This window comes from Artibeus jamaicensis, unplaced genomic scaffold (assembly GCF_021234435.1).
Source record: "Artibeus jamaicensis isolate MK-2021 breed Jamaican fruit bat unplaced genomic scaffold, CSHL_Jam_final contig_196, whole genome shotgun sequence".
NCBI lineage: Eukaryota > Metazoa > Chordata > Mammalia > Chiroptera > Phyllostomidae > Artibeus > Artibeus jamaicensis.
Window position 1 is genome coordinate 4,095,226 of NW_026521401.1, and position 22,129 is coordinate 4,117,354.

The 22,129-nt window shown below is 48.6% G+C and overlaps 1 protein-coding gene across 1 annotated transcript in view; it reads right to left on the reverse strand.

Annotated features, from left to right (window-relative positions):
- Positions 1-2,016: 2,016 nt before the first annotated feature.
- Positions 2,017-22,129, reverse strand: part of NECTIN1 (nectin cell adhesion molecule 1) — a 64,979-nt gene continuing 44,866 nt past the window's right edge. Inside the window, exons 2-6 of the mRNA XM_037147317.2 lie at positions 17,980-18,330; positions 17,198-17,500; positions 16,655-16,772; positions 15,050-15,201; positions 2,017-6,188 (exon numbers count right to left, since the gene is read on the reverse strand). Coding sequence (XP_037003212.1) covers positions 5,644-6,188; positions 15,050-15,201; positions 16,655-16,772; positions 17,198-17,500; positions 17,980-18,330 — 1,469 coding nt within the window. The 3' untranslated portion in view covers positions 2,017-5,643. The remainder of the gene's footprint in view (positions 6,189-15,049; positions 15,202-16,654; positions 16,773-17,197; positions 17,501-17,979; positions 18,331-22,129) is intronic.

Here is a 22,129-nt window from a genome sequence, read left to right on the forward strand (position 1 = left end):
AGCAGCAGAGGGGACTGCTATTGTCCCTCTCTGACCCCGCCCCCACATACAGCACCACAAACCAGCGACCTGGGTGGCCCTGCCTTGGTGAACATCTAAGGCTCCACTCCTCTTACGGAACAGATCAAGACATGGCTCAAGAACAACTCACAGCCCCAGAGCCAATAAATCTAAACGATGAAGAAATAGCCAAACTTTCAGATGCACAGTTCAAAACACTAGTGATCAGGATGCTCACACAACTGGTTGATTTTAGTCACAAATTAGAAGAACATATGAAGGCTAAACTAATTGAAATGAATGGTAATGCACAGGAAACCAATAGTAATGGAAAGGAGACTGGGACTCAAATCAAGGGAGTAGACCAGAAGGAAGGAAAAAACAACCAAACAGAAAAGAATAAAGAAACAAGAATTCAAAAAAATGAGGAGAGGCTTAGGAACCTCCAGGATATCTTTAAACGTTCCAACATTCGAATTATAGGGGTACCAGAAGGGGAAGAGAGACAGCCACCAGTGGAAAACTTATTTGGACAAATAATAAAGGAGAACTTCCCCAATCTGGCAAAGCAAATAGACTTCCAGGAAATCCAGGAAGCTCAGAGCGTCCCAAAGAAGTTGGACCCAAGAAGGAACACACCAAGGCACATCATCATTACATTAGCCAAGATTAAAATGAAGGAGAGAATCCTAGAAGCAGCAACAGATAAGGGGACAAGTCACCTACAAAGGAGTTCCCATCAGACTGTCAGCTGATTTCTCAAAAGAGACCTTACAGGCAAGAAGGGGCTGGAAAGACATATTCCAAGTCATGAAATCCAAAGACCTACATCCAAGATGATCCATCCAGCCAAGCTTTCATTTAGAATGGAAGGGCAGATAAAGTGCTTCTCAGATAAGATCAAATTCAAGGAGTTCATCATCACCAACCTCTTATTATATAAAATGTTAAAGGGACTTACCTAAGAAAAAGAAGATAAAAAAGATGAACAGTGAAAGGACAGCAAACTCAGTTATTAAGAACCACACCTAAAACAAAAGCAAACTAAGAGGACAGCTAGATCAGGAGCAGAACCATAGAAATGAAGATCACATGGAAGGTTAGCAACAGGGGAGTGGGAGAAGGAAAAGGGGGACGAAGGTACAGAAAATAAGTAGCATAGATGGTAGGTAGAAAATAGATAGGGGGGAGGGCAAGAATAGTATAGGAAATATAGAATCTAAAGAACTTGAGACACGTGGTCATAAACTAAAGGGGGGATGGTGGGGGAGGGGGTGTGCAGGGCGGAGGGGAATGAAGGGGAGAAATAGAACTGTAATGGCATAATCAATAAAATATATTTAAAAAAAAACAAGAGCTGCAGGGGATGGGGCTTGGCAGTATCCTCAAAACAGATGAAAGGATAAGCTTCTATCTCCTACCTGTCTCAAGGAATCTAACACAACAGGTGTCACACTGCTTGCTTTCTTATGCAAACAGCCACAGGGGGAAAAAGCAGGACAGTGGGGAGTAAGGGAGTAGAGAGAGAAAGGGAAATGAAAGGGCCTCAGTGAGATCTCTGCAGCTCTGGGGCAGGAGGGAAGAGGATTCCAGTCTCCAACCTCTCAGGTCAGGCATCCTTAAAGGCCTCCCTGCCTAAGCCTACAGAGGCCAAGTCCTCTGCATGCTGCTTTCCAAAGTCTTTGTGTGAAAGATGGTTCAATAGCAACTGGGAGCTGCAGGTGAGGACAAAGGCTGGACCAGTACATTTGCCCTTGGGGCTCTCGCAAGATGATGAGCTAGGATTCCTGAAGGGGTTTTCATTACTGCCCCAGAACCATGGAGTCTGAACATGGGGTGGAGGCTCCCTTCCCTTCGCTGTGGTGCTGGGCAGGTCTGGAGCTCTGCCCTGTCCCCATTCCTATGGCTGCTGAGAGGAAGGGCACAGCCACTCCAGGGAGATATAAGAAGTGACACAAGGCAGCCGGCATTATTTTAATCATTTATTATTTAAAAAAGTACATTTTTCCCCCTCAGTACATTTTTCAACCCATTACTTTTTTTTTTTTTAATACAAGTAAAAGAGGGTGATACAAACACCCGTGGGTCAGAATCAGGAGAATCTCCTGGGTCATCCCTAGGACCAAAGATGAAAATGGGGACAAAGAAACTGAAGCAAAGTGTGCACCTCACCCACTCAGAGGGGAATGTGGCAGCTTTTCCTGGATTTTGTTTTCATTTATACAAAAAGAAAACCTTTTTTTTTGGGGGGGGGCAAGTATTCCATTCCTCACAGCAGTAGTGGAAAGAGCAGCAGCACCAGTGGGCAGGGTTCCTCTGGTCTTACACTTGGGTGGCAGCAGTATAGGCCTCCTTCCCAGACTCCGTGGGCAGAGCATGTTACCCTGTGGATGTGTGGGGCCTGGGAGAGACCTACCCGCTGCTCACCAGGAGAGGATTACTGGTGGCAGTCAGACTTTGGAGGACTCTGTCTGGCCTCCAGGAGACCTGGGAGCACTCTCCTCCCAGGTGAGCTGCCCCACCCACCTAACACAATCCCTGGTTCCTCTGCTTGGAGGATGGCAGAATTATTGCACCAGTGATTTGGGAACACAGGAGAGGGTTGGCAGAGGGGCACATGTCCAAGAGACACAACTCCTGTAAGTCTGTCTTATGGCCTGAACACTGGGAAATCATTGTCTGTCCTCAAGGGATTCAGTAGGACCAGCCTAATTCCCCTGCCATGCCTGAGAGTATGAGTGTGTGCCTCTGCCTGTGCTAAGGTCTGTATGCCCCATGTGCTCATGGGCTAGGCCTCAGGTGGCTGCACGTGCATTCCCATGCTGCTGCCTTTCAGATTTTTCTGATAGAAGGGACTCTGAAGGTTTTATTAAACATTAGAACATCAAAATCTTAAGGAAATATAAATACAGATGGAGCAGGGGCTGGGCAAGAACAGGGAGGGCAAGAAGAGGCAGGATGACAACTGGGGAGCTCTTGGCACTATGAATACCAAGTTTATTTCATTTCCAGAAAGGGTAGAAGTTTAGCTCATGCTGGTATCACAGAGAAGAACATCCTCTTCTTTTTGATGGGCCACACCTTCCCTTTGCCAGAGGCTGTGTCTGTGGGCCCAGCAGCAATGCCCATCAACTTGGGGCACAGAAAATCCCATCTTTCCAGCCCAAGTGCTGACCCCTGCCTCCAGCCTATTTCTTGGCCTCAGGGAGCAGTTTCCCTGCTGGTAATGCTGCAGTTGGGTTCTAGGCTAGGCAGGAGCTCCCATGAGGCCAATGCATGTGGCATAGGCATAACAATTTGTGCTTTGTTTGGGTGGAGGGTGTGGAGGTGTCTTAAGGGGGACTCAGTGCTTTGGCTGGGCCTGGGGGCCTTCTAAGTTCATCATAAAGTAAGAAACAGGGGTTGGCAGTGCAGGGTCAGGTCAACACAGGAGGAATCCTTTCAGTATTATGGTTTCAAGGGGACAGAGAATGACTTTACCAGGCAGGGCCCTGGAACTTCCTCCTGCCTGGGGGCAAGGAAACCAGGCATAGGAGTCAGAGTGGCATGAGGTGGGATGGGCAGTGATATGACATGGAAAAGGTCCTTTGCCTTTTAGGGGACAATAATACTGCTGGGAGAAGCAGCCCATTTCTTCCACTCCTCCTCTGCCATGTGGCTAGTAAGACCCCAGAATTTTCTCCCCCAACTCCACTCTATCCAGTACCCTCAATGCCAAGAGGGGAGAACGGCCCCAAGGCTGGCATGGCTTCAGAATTCTGCTACGTGGCTACTGGGTGGCCTGGGCTGGGGCTAGGTCAGTGGGGGCCAGGTGAGGGTGGCCCACATGGTGGGCCCAGGATTGCCAGGACAGATATAGAAACTGGCTAGGGGCCCAACAGCAGCACCAGGAAAAAATGGGGTAGAGGATGGAGCTGGGAGCTTTCCTAAGAAGATTATGGCAGAGCTGGCTAGTGTCCAAGGTGAACAGAGTGGTCTGTCCCATGCCCCCAACAGCTGCCATCCCACAGAGCTACTGACATCCTGGGCTGATTTAACCAGAATCCTAATGGGCAGGCATGAACCTGCCTCTCCAATCCCAGGGTCTTTCTTTGTTATCTAGAGCACCAGGAGTGGGGTATAGGGGGCAATGAGTGTACAGATGGAGGAACTGAGGCACTTTGAGCTAAGGGAACTGAGAGGGCTGGGTAGGGACTTCCTCCATTTTAGAGATGAGAAGACTGAGTCTTGGGTGACTGACAGGAACTCAGAAGCCCATTCAAGGGGGAAATCTACAAATCAAAGGAAAAGCTTCTCCAAGGTGCCCCTCACCCAGAACAAAGACCAGGGATAGCTGAGCAGGAACGAGTAGGAGCTTGTTACTCAGCATCCGTGGCTCCCCTACTCCTCTGGTACTTTCTGGCCTTCGTGGGTGAGGTGCTATCTACACCCTTCAGAGTCTGTGACTGTATTTGCAGAACTTATATCACAGGGCTTCCTCCTTATGCCCTCCACCTGGGTACTTGCTCACCTCTAACTCCAGGAGGCATTTTCCTTCTGGGATCCTAGCCCTGACTCCCCAAGAGAATCAAGAGTTGCTAGCATTGAATAGATAAGAAAAATCTGAGAAACTTCCATGATGTAAGAAGCAGTTTAGGGTCAGCCTGAGATCCTAGGTGGAGGCATTGGGGGCCTAGTCTCAGCTGTCCTGAAGGCTTCTGAAGGCCTCTCCACTGTCAGGGGGAAATGGGAAAAAAATGGAGCAGAGAATGGCAAGCCTTTGTGTCCAGCCTGGGTAAAGTACATACGTACCTTTGGGGGTGTACAGAAGTAGACATGAGTGGTGTGTATGTGCGTATGTGTATGTGTCAGTAGAGCTGTGTGGGAAGTGTGGGCCAGAATACACCTTGGAATCCCACTCTGTGGGAAGCCAATGGGTAAAGAAGAGGGTCACGTAGGACATTACTCTCTGTAGGATAAGGAGGGCAAAAAAACCGCAACCTCACAAGGAAAACACACTGCTTAAGGCCCCAGATGGACCTCAACTCTATTTAACCTGATTTACCTAGAGAACCCTGGGTACTTTAGAGAAGCCACACCTCACACCCTACCTCTTGGGTGAAACTTCTATCTAGACTGGGGTTCAAACTCCCAGCTGTGTCAGCTCATGTTGCGGGTGTTTAGTTCCCTCTTCTTGGGAACAAAGGAGCAGCATCTGGGGGTAAGGCTTTTCCTCTGGGAGGCCCTGCAGCCTCCTGCCCCCAGTGGAGAGAACACAGAGAAATTCCAGTGTTGGGACATGGGAGGGCTGGCTCCACAAACCCTGGAGGGACAGATGCCTAGGTACACAAGATGAGAATTGGCATCTTGCACAAAGGGCAGGAGGCTGCAGTTGGGGAGGAAAGGTACAGGAACATCAAAGCCACAGTGAGCATGACACCATGGGGAGAACAGGGGACAGGGAGGAAATCAAAACAAAGCAGGTGGTATTTGCCCTGGACTCCCTGGCTCCCTGGGAGTAAGAAGCTGGCTTTGGGTAGTTGGGTGAGTCTCTTGTCAGTTTGTGGAGGATTTGGCAGTGAGGGGTAGGTGGGAGAAAGGTAGGGGGTGTGTGGGTAGGGGCTGGGGAGAAGGGGTGAAGACAGAGAGGCTCTGGAGAGGGGACTACACATACCATTCCTTCTTGGAAATAAATGACCCATCATTCTGAGAAACCATGTTCTCAGCCAAGTCCAGCTGCTCAGGGTCATAATGGTAGCCCAGAGTCCGGTCCCCATAGTTGTCCTGATGGGCTTCTGCCTCATCCACTGTAAAGTAGGGCCGCTTGGCATCCTCGTCGTATTTGGGATGAGTGCCTCCCACCTTGCGTTCACCCCCTCCACCACCCTCCTCCTCTTCCTCCTCATAGCTGCTCCCTCCTAGTGGGCCAGCCTTCTTCTCATCATCTGAATCATCAGGGTATTGCAGGTTCTGGGCCATGGGCGGGTGGTGCTGGGGGATGCCCGCCTTGCTGTAGCCGTTGCCATACACATGCTTCTTTGTGCTGTAGTCACCCTTGAAGGTGTGACGTCGCCGGCGCAGAGCCATCACAATCCCGCCAACCACGATAAGTACCAGCAGGATGCTCCCTGCCACGCCCCCAATGATGGCCGTGGGTACTGGCCCGGCCCGCCGCCCATGTTCAGGAGGAGATGGGGTGTAGGGGAATTCTGGGGGAAGAAAAGAGGTGGAGGGACAGTGTCAGTGTCTGATCAGTGGAAGGGAGTGAGTGAGGAAGGTAGGAGAGGGAAAGGCCAGGAGGTGAGCCAGAGGGCAGCTCCAGTTCTTCCATAATCCTCCCCTCCAGGAGCCTATTAAGCAGGAGTGTCCTTAGCTGGAGTGAGAGAAGAGAGGCAGAGAGAGTTGTGCAGCCACAGAGACTCCGTACCAACTTTCTCCTTGGCTGTGCTGCAAGCTCAGATCATTCTCACTAGAAGTGCAGGGAGGCACAGGTGCCAGCCCAATATTCCCTAGATGCAGTCACTATCATTACACCCTGTGAAGTAGGTGTACTATTAATTTCCATTTAACACACAGGGAGCAGAGGCTTAGAGAGGAAAAATAACACCCAAGGCCATCAACCAATGATGCAATGTTGGTTCTCTTGCATGACATTCCTGTGCAAATGTCACTACTGCCCCTCTGCCCAACACTTGCTGGTCACTTGGTGCCACTGATTTCATGTACTCCTAGGGTATAAGAAAGAGGACAGGTTCCCAAGTGCTGACTCCACAAATGCCCACGAGTGCCAGAAACCAAGGCTGTCATTGTTGGTTGTGGCCAGGCCTTGCAGGGCAAGGTGAAGGCTAGGAATATAACCAGCCTAAGCAATTAGCATAAGATGCTTAGAATGGATGTGTAGAAATGGGATGTCAGAGCAAAGGAGTATACAGTAAAGATGACACATATACTTAGAGGGCACATACACAGGCACACACCTCTCTGCTCATAGCGAGCCTGTGCACCTATGCTGATGTGATGAATATGTCTGTACAAATATGTTCATACTGAGGAAAGAGTAGAAACAAAATGCAGGAAAGATGAAGAGAAAAGAAACGGGAGGAAGGGAAGAGAAGGCTGAGTGGGTGACTTTCTTTGTCAGTAGGGCAAACCCAGGGGCCTAGAAGAGGCTGAGGAAGGTGGGTGTCACCATCACCACAGGGTGGCACCAGAGACCACAGCTAGCCTAGGTCAGGAGGAGCTGGTAGGCAGGTGCAGGGCAAACTTAGAGGCTCAGTGCCCATACTCTCACCCCTCCTATCTTCAGGCCACGGTAAAGGCTTGATTTGGGCATCATTCAGCCTCTGAGAATTGGTTTCTGCCAGCTCACCATTCCCTGATTCAGCCTCACTCAGTCCATGGGAATCCTGCTCCTCCTATTTGATATTCTTCTCTTCTCCCAGAGGTGGGCCAGCCCATGTGTGTGAGAGTGTGCAGTGCTATCTGTAGCAGATACAGAGCAGGGCAGAGATTCCAGAAGAGAAAAGTAAAGGCCTTCCAGGAGTTCAGGTTGGAAGGGCTAATGAAAACACTGGAGTCAAAGAAGGGGAGGCTATTTGCTCAGGCACACTGCTGAGCTAGGGCTACCTAGATGCTTCTCTAAATGTGTTCCTGGCTTCTTCACATGCAGGAGTTGGCAGAGAGAAGTTCAACTACTTGTTACCACTGTGTCCTAAGTGCAATACCCCAAGTGGCTACCCAATAAATATTTGTTGAATATTTGTCCTCACTGCACTTCCAGAGAAGTATCCCTGAGAACATCAAGATTCCTCTGGTTCACCAGGTCTCATCTGTTTACTGCCTTTAAAGGGGCTGCATCCCTGCTCCCCATGAGGTGGGAGCTGCCTCCATAAGGGGAACCCAAGAGGCAGCTGGCCTCTTCTGTACTTTCCACCTGCCTGTTAGTTACCCCTTCAGTTCTCACCCTGTATGGGAGTGCTCTCTCCTCGTTTCACTTGCTCCATCCACTCTCCTATCCTCTCATCCATTCATCTACCTATCCATCCACCCACCCACCCAATCAGCAAACAAGTACTGAGTATCTACTTTGTTAGTAGTAACAAGATACAAGAAACTAACAACCTAGCTGGGGAATCAAAGGACATTCTTAGAGACAGAGCTGTCCACAGATGTCCAGGGCATTGGCAGAGAAAGTGCCTCAGGAATGCAAAAGAAGAGATCCTGGGGACTGGAGTTAGAAAAGTTTCCCTTGCCTTATAATATAAGAATTCCCAGATCTAGGTTTTCCTCTCTGATTGTCTCTGGCTGCATGGCTGGGCCTATTCTCTGCTTCAGCCACCTGGCTGAAGACTCCATCAGTGGACCTTCAGCCCTTACCATCTGCTTTATTTCCTAGTGACAGACCTGGTCCAGGGTCATGAGTTACCTTTACCATGCTTGCTTTTCAAACTCTGGGACTTTATCTCCAAAGGACTCTCAGAAGATATTTCCCAAACTATAGCCCATGGAGCCTCAAACCACTGGCTTAGACATCAGCAAAAATACGAGGGTTAAACACTTAGGGAAATGTTGGTTTAGACAAAGCATCAGAGCCCTTCAGCTTTTTACACACAGAGTGAACTCTAATAGTAACATGTAGGATGCAGTGTTCCCTAACCTATTGGAACATGAACCCCACCCTTCCAGACTGAAGGGCCATTCTCTGGACTAGCATTTGGGTACACTCTTTGAAAACTCTTCTTTAGCATATCTTCATGTGGACTTCTCTCCACCATCTCAACCCATCTGTGTCCACCTGGTTCACCATCTTACCTCCAAACCCTCTCCAATCAACACCTTTTGTTTACTCTTCTATCTTAGAACCTCATTTGTCTTTCACTTTTGCTATTTGATATCTTACACTTTATGCCAGGTGTTGTTGTATATTCCTGAATCTCCTACCTTCACTTGGTCTCTGCCCCTCTAGCCATCACACCCACAATCACCAGGCTCATTTTCCATTGTGCAGTCACTAACACTCCCTTTCTCAAGACTAGAAATGACTTCCTTACTACGTGTCACACATGCTAGTCTGGTCTTTAAAGCTTCTATCGTGTAACTTGATCTTAGGCTTGGCTAACACCCTGCCCTTGCTGTCCATTCCGCCTGGAGCACTCCTGCTTACCTTCTGCCTATTCCAGTCCCCCAGCCCCTCCTCTCTGTGCAGTCTTCTCTTCTCCAGTTCACACTTATCTTTTCTCTCTACAAGTTTTTGTATTAATGGTCTACACCTCTCATTCTGGTATAAACAATAGTTAAGTCTATTCCATTAATCATACACTGACATATTATAGTAGAACCTGTGATAATACATCTTGTGATAAATGTAAATTAGCCAGGATTGGCGCCAGTCCCTCTGCCAGTGTTCAAATGGCTAAGGTTTTCCTCTTCTGCAGGAATGCATGAGAAAGGTGGAGGGAGTGGATCCTCAAGATAATTGGGATTAACTCAATTTAGTGTGTTACAATTGCAAGAATGTGAATTCCACTACATTTATTTTCACGCTTTCTGTGATGACAGAGACCCAATGAAAAAATAAAGTTATCCTACATTTTACTAGATTAGGTTGAATTTATTGAACTCCATTAATAATAATATGGTAGAGTTTATAGTTTTATCTATTTCATGAGAGTGGCTGGTGTCCCAAACTAGTCTGTATACTTGCATTCAAAGTAAATCTAGAACCTGACTACCTTTTACCATCACCACCACCCAGATGCAAGCTACCACTATCTCTCGTTTTGCCACCTGTCTATCCTGATTCCATTCACTTCCTCTATAGACTTAAAAAAAAAACAGCCATAGAGATCCTATTAATCTGGGGAGCTTAAATGCTCCACATAATCTGTGCCTCTGCCTTCCACCTCCGACTTCATCTCCTGCTCTTATCCACCCCAGGTACTTTTAGGACCTTTACAGTGGCTGCTCTGCAACCCTGTAAGGCTTCTCCCACAGGTGTTCCATGCTTACTCTCTCCCCTTCCTCAAGGCTTCGAACAAGTGTCCCATTCTCATCGAGGCCCTCCCTGACTATACTATTTAAAGTTGCAGCTCATGAGCCCGCACTCCCAACACCTGGGACTCTTTTATGAGGCTCTTCTTTTCTCCATATCACCTTCAAAATGACTACACAATTTTTCAAATGTATTTTATCTATTGCTTGTTGTCTGTCCTCCTGTGCTAAAACGTAAGCTCCATGGGGACAGGTACTTTTTTGGCTCAGTATGTATTCCCATGCACCTACACTGAATGGCATGTGGCTGGAGTTCAAGAATTAGTTGGATAAATTTTTTAAAGGCAAGGTTATATCACATAGGTGAGGCTTGATCTAGGCAGAGCAAATATTTTGAGATACTCAAATAAATGCATGCGATGGAGACCTCATTTCATTGGAGCAGGTAACAGGAGGAGGAGAGTGGTAGCTTGGGGACAGATGATACTAGGTCTCTTCCCCTTCTAGGCCCTTCTGTTTAACTTTTTTTTCCTAGTCCTAATGAGAGGTTTACTTTACCTAGGGAGCTTTACTTTACCTAGGGAGAAGTTACCTAGGGAGAGGTTTACTTAAGCTAGGAGCTTTTTGGACCAAAGGGAACCCTTATTGCTTTAGTTGCTTTAGGACCAGGTCCATATATAGGAAGAAGAATGGCTAAGATGACCTTCCATCATTGCAGACTTGAGAGTGAAGATGCTTAGTGAGGGTGCAGGAGGAAGTAGTAGATATAGGGATCTAATTAATTCATAAGTAGATAAGGCTGTTTGGTGTGGAATGGAGAACCTATTCCCTCCTGCTCTGTCCCTCCAGATGTCACATTCAGCTGGTAGCTGTTGTCTCTGTGCCAGGAGCACAGCCTCAATAGCTGCAGCTGGGAGGGGGGAAAAGAGCTGGGCAGTGCACTCACTTGTGCTTGCTGGCAGGGGTCCACCTGCATCCCTTGTATCATCTTATAAAGGGGCAGCTTGGTTCCAATTCTTGAAGGCTTGAAGTATCCCCTCTGGGGCAGTGGGGACTCTGCATTCCTGAGGTAGGTGGATAGTTGTGGGAGCTTTGGATGAATTTGAGGTAGAGTGAAGGGTTAGAGTTTACAGTCTGGATCTAGGATCTGGAGAAGTCTTTCTGAAGGTTTTCTTCAGAAAGAAATGTTTGGACTTGCTTTTAAGAGCAATGTAGACAGGCATCAGAAGATTAGGCTAGGAAGCTGTGAGAATTACATCTTCTGGTGGTGTGCAATGCAGTGGACCGTGAGGAGGATGAGAAGCCCCTCTCTTCTTCTTGCAGCTGCAGCAGCAATGTATCTGTCAGCCCAGCAGACAGGGCCTCATCAAACTGGAGGAGAACCATGTTCCCCCAAGGTACAGGTGCTGCTGCCTCCTTACAGACACCCCAGTACACTGTTTCCCAGCCTGGAGAAAGACACATGTACCCACTGTGTAGCCACTGGCTCCCATGTGTACATTCAGCATGCAGACGACCATGTGCCTCCCTGGGGGTGCACATTAATTTGCTCAGAGGCACGTGCCCATACTCAGGACCAGGCATGAACACTTGCAGGCTCATACACCCCCTACCTTCTAGATGGACCATGAAGCACCACCAACCCTTGCTCTGAAGTCCCCCTTGCCTAATGGGTATACTCTCTTACCTTCACTGGAAATGGGAATTGGGATAGACACCCTACATCCCAGTGACCTCCCTGCCTGGCTCTCTGAGTGACTTGGACACTCTCCTCCTAACATCTCAGGTCCCAGGGACATAGATACTGCCTAATTTGGCCTCTTTTTGTCTAGTCCAAACCATATCCTGAGCACCCCTCCCCATCTTTAGCATTACTCCCATAGAGAAAGTGGAGGGGAGCTCACTAGTTTGTTTTGTGATGATTTGGCCAACCCCATGAAACTGCTCCTCAGTAGGAGAGCCTCAGGCCCTGTAGAAATTCTGGTAAGTTTGTCTCCTTTGCTTTCATCCTAATGGCCATAGCCCAGGCATCTTGTTTCCCACTAGGAAAAACCTCACTGTACAGTCCCTAATTGGTCCCTGCATACCATTCACAAAGCCTCCCAAATGCTCAGTCTGAACCACATGCCCTGGCACACTGCTTCTCTGTAGAAGCCCTTCAGAGGCTCACCTGGGCCAACAAACAGAGAAAGTCCCTCTCCTTCAATTTCTCCCACACACTTCCCCTGCCTGGGAACTCCCACCCTCCAACGCTGCCCACTCATTCATCCTTGCAGGAACAACTCGAGTAACACCTTTTCCAGGATCTGGGACCTTGAGAGGCCTGTGCCAAAGTGTGTCTGTGTAAGTGGTGCAGCAGCCAGTGACATATATGACCTGTACACACTATCTGTAACACATTCCCCTCTGCACATCTTCTCTTGTCTCTGCCCCAACTACTCTTCATTTTCCTCCCCATAGGCGCCCAGGGCAAGGCTATTACCTGAATGGGTGGACAGAATGAAAATTTAAATTTCCACTTATCTGTCTTACTCATGCATTCCTTATAGACAAGTGAGACCTGAGAGCACGAGGCATGGTTATGTCCCCCAGAGCGGGCCCTCAGAGAATGTGACAGGCACTAGTCAATGCAGAGTGAAGGCTGGTAGGGTTGGCTGCTGTTTAGAGATTGCCCCTGAACACAAGAATAAACAGCTCTGAAAAGGTTTGGGCTGCCTGGCTGAGTCCTTCTGTTGGGGCTATCAGACCTTCTCTTAGGATGGCCAGCTAAACAGCTCCTGGGCCCATCAGCGATTCAGTGAATATCATGCTTCCATGGCTCCTGCCAAACTGGGCTGCCAACAGAGTCCACTTACTCAAGGCCCTTCTCACCACCCATGTATGTGTCTTTAGTTATCAACCTTGTCCCACTCTATACCTCCAGGGAGCACAGGAGGGCATGTTGTATGCCCTGGGAATCCCTGGCTTACCTGCCCATAAGGCCTGACCACCTGCCCAAAGTCTGCCTAGGCCTGATTCCCACGAAGATGGCTACCTCTACAGCCAGTCTCTCTTTCTTCCTTTCCTCTCTTCTCTGTAGTCAGGGCCTGAGAAATGCACCCTTGCCTTCCTCCCTGCTTCTAGATCTGGTGTGACTTCCTGATGAGTAGTCTGCACTTACAGTCATCCTGTATCCTCCTGCACTTTTGGAAAAGGGAAGCTTGACCTTCCTGCCCAGCCCTGTCTCTGGGGCTGAGCAGCACCATAAGCCCCATAGGCCTAGCAGGGCCTTTGGCCTCTGGCTGGTTCACTCATGCTGGGGATTAGGGTCAATGAAAGGACATTGCTCCTGGGTTTCTTGGCTTCCTCCTCTGATTTTCTAATCAGTACTTTCCCTGGAGAGTCTGGAGGTGGAGGAGGATGCAGTATGCATTGGTGGTATGGATAGTCTACCTGGGTGAGAGGTATCCCCATGAAGGGATTATCTGCCATGTGTCAGGCAGGAGAATATGGATTTGATATGACCATAAAAACCTGACTATTTCCATATTACAGACTAGGAAGCTGAGGCTCAGAGAGGTAAAGGACTTGTTCAAGGTCACATAGCCAGGAAGAGTCAGTATGTGAACATAGTCAGGCCAAGTCTGCACTGTTTCTTATATGACAAGCCTCTCTCTGGGGTGGTCATGCTCCCTCATCACTACTTCTCATCCTTGTCTTCCCCCATAGACCCAGGGCCAGAGCTCAGGCACCTATGAGGCTCTTACTGAGCTTTGCTCAAATACTCTCTAGGAAGGAAGAAGTATATGACTCTGGTCCTCCCTTCCTTGCCAATCTTTGGGAACACTAAACCCTAGCCTGAGGGAGGGGCTTCCTCAGCTTTCCCTAGATTCCGCCTCTAACACTTCCTCTCCCTTAAGCAGCCTGAAGGCCAAGGGCAGAGAGTTGAAGAAAAGAGCAAGTGACAAGTGGCTCTATAACCTCCCACTGCACAGAGAGGTGACAGAACTGCCCTGAAGCTAGCTAACTGTAGCCCCTGGACAGCTTTGGCTACTCCTTCTGCAGCTATGCCTTGAATATACCCACAAATGAGGCCTCAGAGTTTGCCCAAGCCCTGTGATTGGATCCCAGTAACCTCTGCTCCACTTACTGTCCTGAGCCTGGCCTAACTTCATGTACATGAAACTTACCCTCTGATATCACTTCTATCATCTCAGTAGCAGCATGATGTTGCTTTCTGTTTACTCTCACCCTGCACCTAGCTTAGCTATAATGTTAAAGATACTTGCTCTTCTGGTTGTGAAGTTGTGATGACAATTTATCCTGCTATTGGCTTGTTTTGATGTTTCTCTTAATAATGACAGAGATCAAGATAATCATAGAGCATTGGCCATTTATTGGCAGATGGGTCTGTGCTAAGAACTTGGCCTACATTATATATAAGTTTGACCCTTCAAGGCACCTCATAACATCCCTATTTTAATAGATGAGGCTTGTCCAGAGTCCCACCTGCCTGATATCAAAGCCCATGCTCCTTTCTTATTCTGTGTGAAGTCTCCTTCAGAACATCCTAGCCTATGTTCTCCCTTTGCCCTGAAAGGTCAGGTGGCTGAACCTCTTCATCTGCATTGACAGGGAGAAAAATGCAGGGAAAAGAGACATTCAGTGGCAGGGCACACAAACCACTATAGCTTTGGGCTATCCCTCCAGTATCTCTGCTGAGGCAAGCCTCCTTTTCCAGCTCATGGTTTCCTGAACTGCAGAAGCAGAGCTTGGAGGAGATGAACTCCACCTGCAAAACCACCCCCACCAACCTAACATCACATGGTAGCAGCCTCTTAACATCCCCACCACCAACAGCATTGCTGTAAGCAGCCCTTACTTCCTCTCCCTGATTGGGGGTTACACTGACTTTCTCACACACAGCCTTAAACAAAGGAAAGAGAAAGGCAAAGTTAGACCAATGGCCAGAGTTCAAGAAAGAAGAGAAGCAGAAAAAGGAGACAAAAGTTTCCTGCAACAGAACAACCCAAAGGTGGGGGATGATGGCTGTGGAGGGAGCAGTGTGCAGAGAGAGGCAGGGAAAGACACAGCTTCCTACCTGTGATATTGACCTCTACCTGGCCCGAGCGGGTACCAATGGGGTTGGTGGCCTCACAGATGTAGGTCCCTGTCAGGCTATAGTTGATAGGTCCTCTGAAGAAGAGGGTTCTGTTCTGGGCCTCTACACCCTTAGGGAGGGAGCCATTCAGCCTGTAGTAGAGATTGGGAAAAAGGCAAAGGATTATGTCTCTCCTGTAGCACCCATATGGCTCCAAGCCCATCAGCTGCCTTTCTTCTGAGTTAACAGGTAGGGTCTGTTTTAGAAGGAGTAAAAGCAGTAACAATAAAAATAATTTCTTGCACTTGGCAGTCATATCATTTAGCATTTCACACGTGAATCATCATAGCACTGAAATGCAGATAGAACAGGTAGATAACACATGGGGAACCTGAGGTTCAAGGTCAAGGAAACACAGGTAGTAGATGGCAGAACTGGAGCTTCTCCCAGATCTTTGGACTCCTGGCACAGTGCCCTTTCTAATACTTGTGGTTCCTAATTGTTGATGCTTGGTTTCTTGGGTAGCTGGTTAACAACACAGATGTCAGGGTTCTAACTCCAGACTGACTGAAGCTGGACCACTGGGGCCACAGCCTGGGAATCTGTATTTTAATAAGCTACTCAGGTCATGAGATGTGACCCATGCTTAGGAGTTGTTCCATTTCACTATCTTATGTCCTTACTGAGCATGTCACAGGCCTTTTTTCATGTTGGGAGCATCCTGGAAGTTTCCAGAACACAGGGAATTTTCTTCCTTCCTCCTGATCCCCAATGCCACAAAGCAATTATTCTGTGGGACTTAGTGGGTCCTTGGTCCACAGAGCTGAAATTGGCAAGCAGGCCCTGCCCATTCACACTTTCAGAAGCACTTTTGATTCTAGAAAGTAGAGGGTAATAGCCAGAGTATCCTGTGCCCTCTACTTCCTGGAAAAGAGTGTAGATATAATCCAGACAGCTGTCGTCTGACCACCCATGCCAATCTTCTTGGCTTCACCTACACCCCTGTCTTTCTATGTGTTCTATCCAGCCCTTCTCTGGGACAAACTTTGGCTTAACCATAAGCACTGACTGGAGAGAAGACAGAACCCTTCAAGGGCCAGGCCTAAAAATTGTGAAGCCAAGAATGGGATCATGGGATGTAGAATGAAAGCTGTATGAACACAGGTATTCTGGGCTGACTGCTGCCCTCCCTGAGAATCTGGGGGTGTTGGCGAGAAGAAATAGAAACAAAGAAAGATCTAGAATGCTTCAGAAAGCTAGCTTTCCTGGGGACACCTTGATAAAAATAAATTCTGGGGCTGGGGAGGCAGTGACTCAGATTGAATCACCAACAGAAAATGACAAAATTATTAGGGAGCAGAATGGAGGTAGATAAGAAGGTAAACTCCCTCTGCCAAAATGGATTGTCCCACTGACCCTAACTCTGTCAAACATGTGGGTGTATGTATGTGTGTGGGGTCTCTCATGGCTCTTCCCCTCTTGATCGAGAAACCTAAATCTAGACCCCAATTTCCTCCCTGCCTAAGGCTCCTGGAGGTTGGCTGGGCAGGCATCTCTGTGACAGCAAGATACCTTGCGAGAACCAGTCAGCCTCATAATACTTACGTGGTCCAGTGGTACTCAGTGGCTGGGGGGTTAGCATCAGCTTTGCAGGTGAGCTTCACATCCATCCGCTGCAGGTACCAGTTCCCATCAAATCCCTCGATGGTCACCTCAGGCTCATCTGTGGGGCAAAGGGTAATGTTTGATAAGAATGTCAGGAGAGCAGGATTTGGGGGCAAGGGAATCTCAGACAGCAAAGGGTTAAAATTGGAAGTGACATGGAAACAGCCAGAAGAAGGGAAGAGAGAGAGAGATGGTGAAGATCATAGAAGCAGCAAGTGGAACAAGAAAGGAGAGAAAGAATGAGCAACAGACATGATGGGGAAGAGAGGAGGGGAGGACAAAGCACCCCCAGAAAGAGAAAGGGAGGAGGAAGAAAAAGAGGGGAGAAGAAAGGATAGAGTGAGTAAGGGAAGAAACAGGGTGGGAGTGTGACAGGAGATAAGAAGCAAAAGAGAAAAGAGGAGGGGTAAGGGTGAGGCCAAGGGGAGGGACAGTGGTATCCAGCCCAGGAAGCCCACCCGCCTGCACTTGGCCCCTGCTCACATTGCACGTTGACGGTGATGCTTTCCCGGAAGCGGTCCATGTGGTAGTTGACTATGCAGGCCAGGGACTGCTGGTGGGCTTCCCGGTTGGGAACCAAGCGGTAGCGGCTGATGACAGTCACTGTGCCATTGGGATTCCGGATCTCCTGGTACTCTGCCTCGCCCTTCAACCGTGTTTCCCAGGATAACACACTGGCTGGCTTCCCATTGGCTGAGGTGCAGGTAGCCACCAGGACCTTATCATTGTACCCCTTCTTGGCTCGAAGCACTGCCTGGGTACCCTCTATCCAGTTGATGGGTTTGGCTGTGGGACACCAGAAAGAGCCATGGGACACCAGAGAGATTCATGGGACTTACTCTACTGCCTGTCAGCTGCCCTTTCTCATAGGAACTTTGTAATGTCTAACCTCCTGCTGTACTATTTGCATCCCTTTTGGCAAGTGCAGGACTTCTTGGAGTCTTGTCACAATCAAGGCGAACAACTCAAGCAACCCTTTTGTTTACTATGATGTCTGATGCTTCAGCATGCCTCCCCATCCATGGATTGCCCCATAGTGGAGCTACAACCTGAATACTGATCCTCAGCTCTGTGCACAGGTACGGTCCTGAACCCAATCCCTAATGTACTGTGAGAGAGCCTGTCCAGAGGGACTGGAGGTGCCATGCTGGATCTTTGGAAGCATGCTAACAGAAGGAGGCCACTGAAACATACACTGAGGATGGCCAAATCCCCAGTCCACAGGCCTCTGCACAAGCGGAGAGGGAGGGGTTGGGCCAACTTACCCATCACAGTGAGATTAAGCTGGCTCTCTCGATTGCCAGCAGGGAAGGTGGCAAACTCACAGATGTAGACACCTTCATCTTCCAGCTCCAGGCGGGAGAGGCGGATGGTGCCATCAGTAAAGGAGGGCCGCAGGAACTCCACACGCTCACGGTAGGGAGCCAGCACAGAAACACCCATGGCTGGGTTGTAGATGGCCACGTTCTGCTTGGAGCCATTGGTGGCCTTCTGCCATGTGACTTGGGTAATCTTCACACCAGGAAGTGGGTTGGCAAAGCTGCAGTGCAGCACCACATCTGTGCCAATGAAACCATACATGGAATCGTTCACTTGGACCACCTGGGTGTGGGCACCTGATCAAGAGAAATGGAAGGAAGGGTCAGCAACAGGCAAAAGTTCCCACCCAAACTCCCTGGGCACTGGTTTTGTATTTTCTAGCAGTTATTGTTCTTTTTATTCTGGTTATAAAAAAAAATAATTGCTTGCCATAAAAACACTGAAAAATACTGAGAAGAAAATTACAACAACCCATGACCCCACCACTCAGAAATGTCACTGATAATCTTGTAGAAAATATTCCTTCACTTTTATATCTGTATCTACACAACTTCCTATTTAATTATTTTTTATGCAAAATCTGAGCCACACTCTACATATTATTCCATATGCTACCTTTTACCTGGTGGTATACCATCAGTGTTGCTGCATAGCAGTAAGTACGTGTCTACTTCATTTTTAATGAGAGGGTAGAATGTGCTGCTTTTGAGCACAGCCCCAGCAGAGGAACCACCCAGCTATTTCCCTTTCCTGGGTTTTGTTCCATTTTCTGACAAATGGGGCAGATAAATCCAGTGGTCCACACCTCACAGGGTTGCTAGGAGAACCAAATTATATGATGGATGAGAAAGTGTATCACGAGGAAGAAAACACTGGGGCAGAACAAAGGGCTCACAGTGGCTGTCACTGTGCCACTGCTGCTCTCCTCTCCCTCACAGCTAAGCCCCGTGTCATGGGGTGCATTGGCTTGGTCTCTCTTATCTAACCAGAAAGAAAGAAGTAGAAAATGCCAGGTTTCTATGTTTCCCTCCTGCCATCCTCCCATTTATCAGCACTTGAATCATATTAATGAGAAAGTTAGCTCCAGCCACCAAGTAGCACAGAGCCTAGAGATGTAGTACTTCCTGAATCTTACTCATGCCCTGCCCTAGAAGGCCCTTCCATTCCTCTACCTCTTTCTCTACTGGTGCATAATCTACTCAGGCCACCTACTCTTGGAAGCTTCCCTAATCCTCCCAGCTGTATTAACCCAACCACCTCCATCACAGTTCTTTTCTGCCTTGGAATTTGGATGTTAACACCTGACTCCTCCACCAGTTCAGTCTGGTCCAGAGCAGGGTCTGTGTCTTTCACATCTCTGTATCCTCAGTGCCCAACCCAGCATCTGGCACAGAGTATGTGCTCAGTAAATACTTGTTTTAAAAATATTTACATATCACAATGGAAGCAGTTAGAGCAGAGATTTGCAAGGAGGAAGGTATGATCAGTGGAATTGAATAAATATATTGCTATGGTCTATCCACCAGTTGTTTTATCCCATTTAGAATGGCTTTTGTTTGAGCTTCCTTAACCCTATACTTGGCTTAGTCCCCTTCGTTTGGGGGAGCTATCTCCTCTAATGGGTAGCTTCAGCTCTCTCTTGCCATTTGTACACATCACGTCCTATCGTCCTTACTTCACTCAGTCAATTTATGGCTCGATTGAGTGCCATCAATATCAATGCCATTTCCTGTACTGACCCAGAGGCAAAGGAATGGCATGGCTACCCAAAGGAGTCTGGGGTTCAAGAGTAGAAACCTGAAGCTCACCTGTGCCTCTGCATGGTAGAGACATGGGAGCAGGGCACCTCTGAGGTCTCCAAAGCTCATGGTCAGTGAAGCGGGCTGCCCCCCAGTCCACCCCTTAAGAGGGTACAGGCCAGCTCTCTCTAGGTCACTGTGATATTTCCTGTAGGTACTGCAGGTACTCATGAAATACTGCAGGTACTCATGAAATACCTGCTGAATAAATATCTCTTTGGTCCCTCCAAGCCAGGTCTTTGCAACGCTCTTAAAGATTCCCTGATGTTTCCCCTTCTTCATGCTTCCTCATATCTACACAGCTCTTCCAGGGCTTCCTGGGGTACCCATATTCCCACCCTACAGCTGTCCACTGGCTGTGCTGTGGGGTCTGACATGAGCAGATGCACTGCAGGCTGGTGAGAGTATGAGGGAGAAGCACCCACCAGGAAGTGTGGAGGTCTGGGTTCTAGCCCACCTGTCTTGAGCTAACCAAGGGACCTCAGCCATGCATGTCCTCCTCTGAGCTCTATTTTCCTCTTCCATGATGAAGCAGTATTAACTCTTCAATTTCAGTGGTCCTAACTGTCTGATTCCCTGAACTGCAGCCCAGTTCAGCTGTGGCCCCATCCCAGATACAGTCTTACAGTGAGGTCAGTGGGATAGACAGCCTAGTACTCTAGCTGACTGGCTAGGTGACAAACAGCTAAGCCCTAGGTCCTGCCAGCAGAGTAAGTGGGTTCTCCCTATACTCAGCTCTTAGCCTCCACTCACCAAGCTTGCCCAAAAGCTGATATAATGTGGGTATAATTGGGGAACTTTCACCACACAAAACCAAGAACAGGAAAAGACAGTTGGGAGGGCTTGGGTCATGGGTGCAGATTGGGAGGTGTGGGGGACCTGTGGGTACCAGAAGCCATATGGAGGTTGGTATCAGGGCATGGTGGGGCCTGCAGCAGGACAGGACCACCCAGTCCTGTGACACCATCTCTTCTCCTCTCCTTGCAAGTGTGGGGACAGGCAGGGTCCAGTGCCTGGCACACAGGCTGACATTCATTTGTGGAACTTCAGCAGTAACCTCACCCTTCAGAGCTGTGAGTGCCAGGAGATGGCTGATAGCAGCCTGGCCATGGGGTAGGGAGGGCACTGCAATGGGCTCAGGCACCCCAGAGATCACATCTCATCCACTAATGCCTCCCCACCCCCATGTCTGTTTTAGAGGAAGGCTTCTCTCTGATATAGCTCTCCTAGAAATGACCCCATGGTGGGGCAGTGAGGAAAGTGCCTGATATGCCTGCTCACTGCATACAAAATGGGTTCTCCTGGCCATTTGCCCCAGCGATGTGGGGGTAGGGCACAGTGGGGTGGGAGGACCTCTAAGGAGCAGGCACTCATTTTGGTATTGATCTCTGTACCCACAGCCACCATTAGTTAGCAGGGCCTGGGGATATGACCCTGGGGTTGGGAACAAGGAAGCTCTTGGAGTATAGGCATTGGGATCACTAAGGGTGGGGACCAAGAGTTCTGGAACTGGAAGGGGCTGAGAAGACTGACAAGGTCTGCAAAGCCTCCCTTACTTATTCTTCTACCCTTCATACTTAGGAATCCAGAACCCAAGCTTCTGGCTTGGAGCTTCCTGTCTTGGTCTGGTGATGCAGGGTCAGAGAGAATTTCCCTGTTTTTCACATTGGGAAGATTGGGAGGCTTTCAGAGAGGGAAGCAGACCCCTGGTGATTATCACAAGCATGGTCAGAATGCCAGTCATTGAGGTAACAGGGCTCACCACTGATAAGGGAGAGAAGGGGCTGATGGGGGCAGGAATCCAAAAACAGAGCCCTCCACTATGCAGAAAGATGTGGCCAGTAAACCTCATCTGGAAGCCTGGGAGAAGGGGTAGAAATTGAAGGAGGCCCCCTGGAGGCTGACAACTAATGATGATCATCATTGTCACCACCATTATAGGCCCTCTCCGTGGTGGTCCAAGCCTCTCTACCAGCCATTCTGGCTCTGACAACCAGAAAACTGATGCCAAAGCTCCCCCTACATTCTGAAGGGCTCTTCAGTCACTATTCCTTTCAGGCAGTATGGTGGGGTTATGAAGAACCAAATAATGTGGCTTTGCATTCTACCTCTGCCATTTGTGAGCTGTGAAACCTTGGAAATATTGACTTAATTTTTTTTGTGCCTCAATTTGCACTGAGGGTGCATATCTATAAAATGGAGATTATAACAACACATACCCCATAAAATTGTTGTAAGGAGTAAATGACTGAGTGCGTGTGAAACTTAGAGAAGCAGCACTTAGCAAAAATTTAAT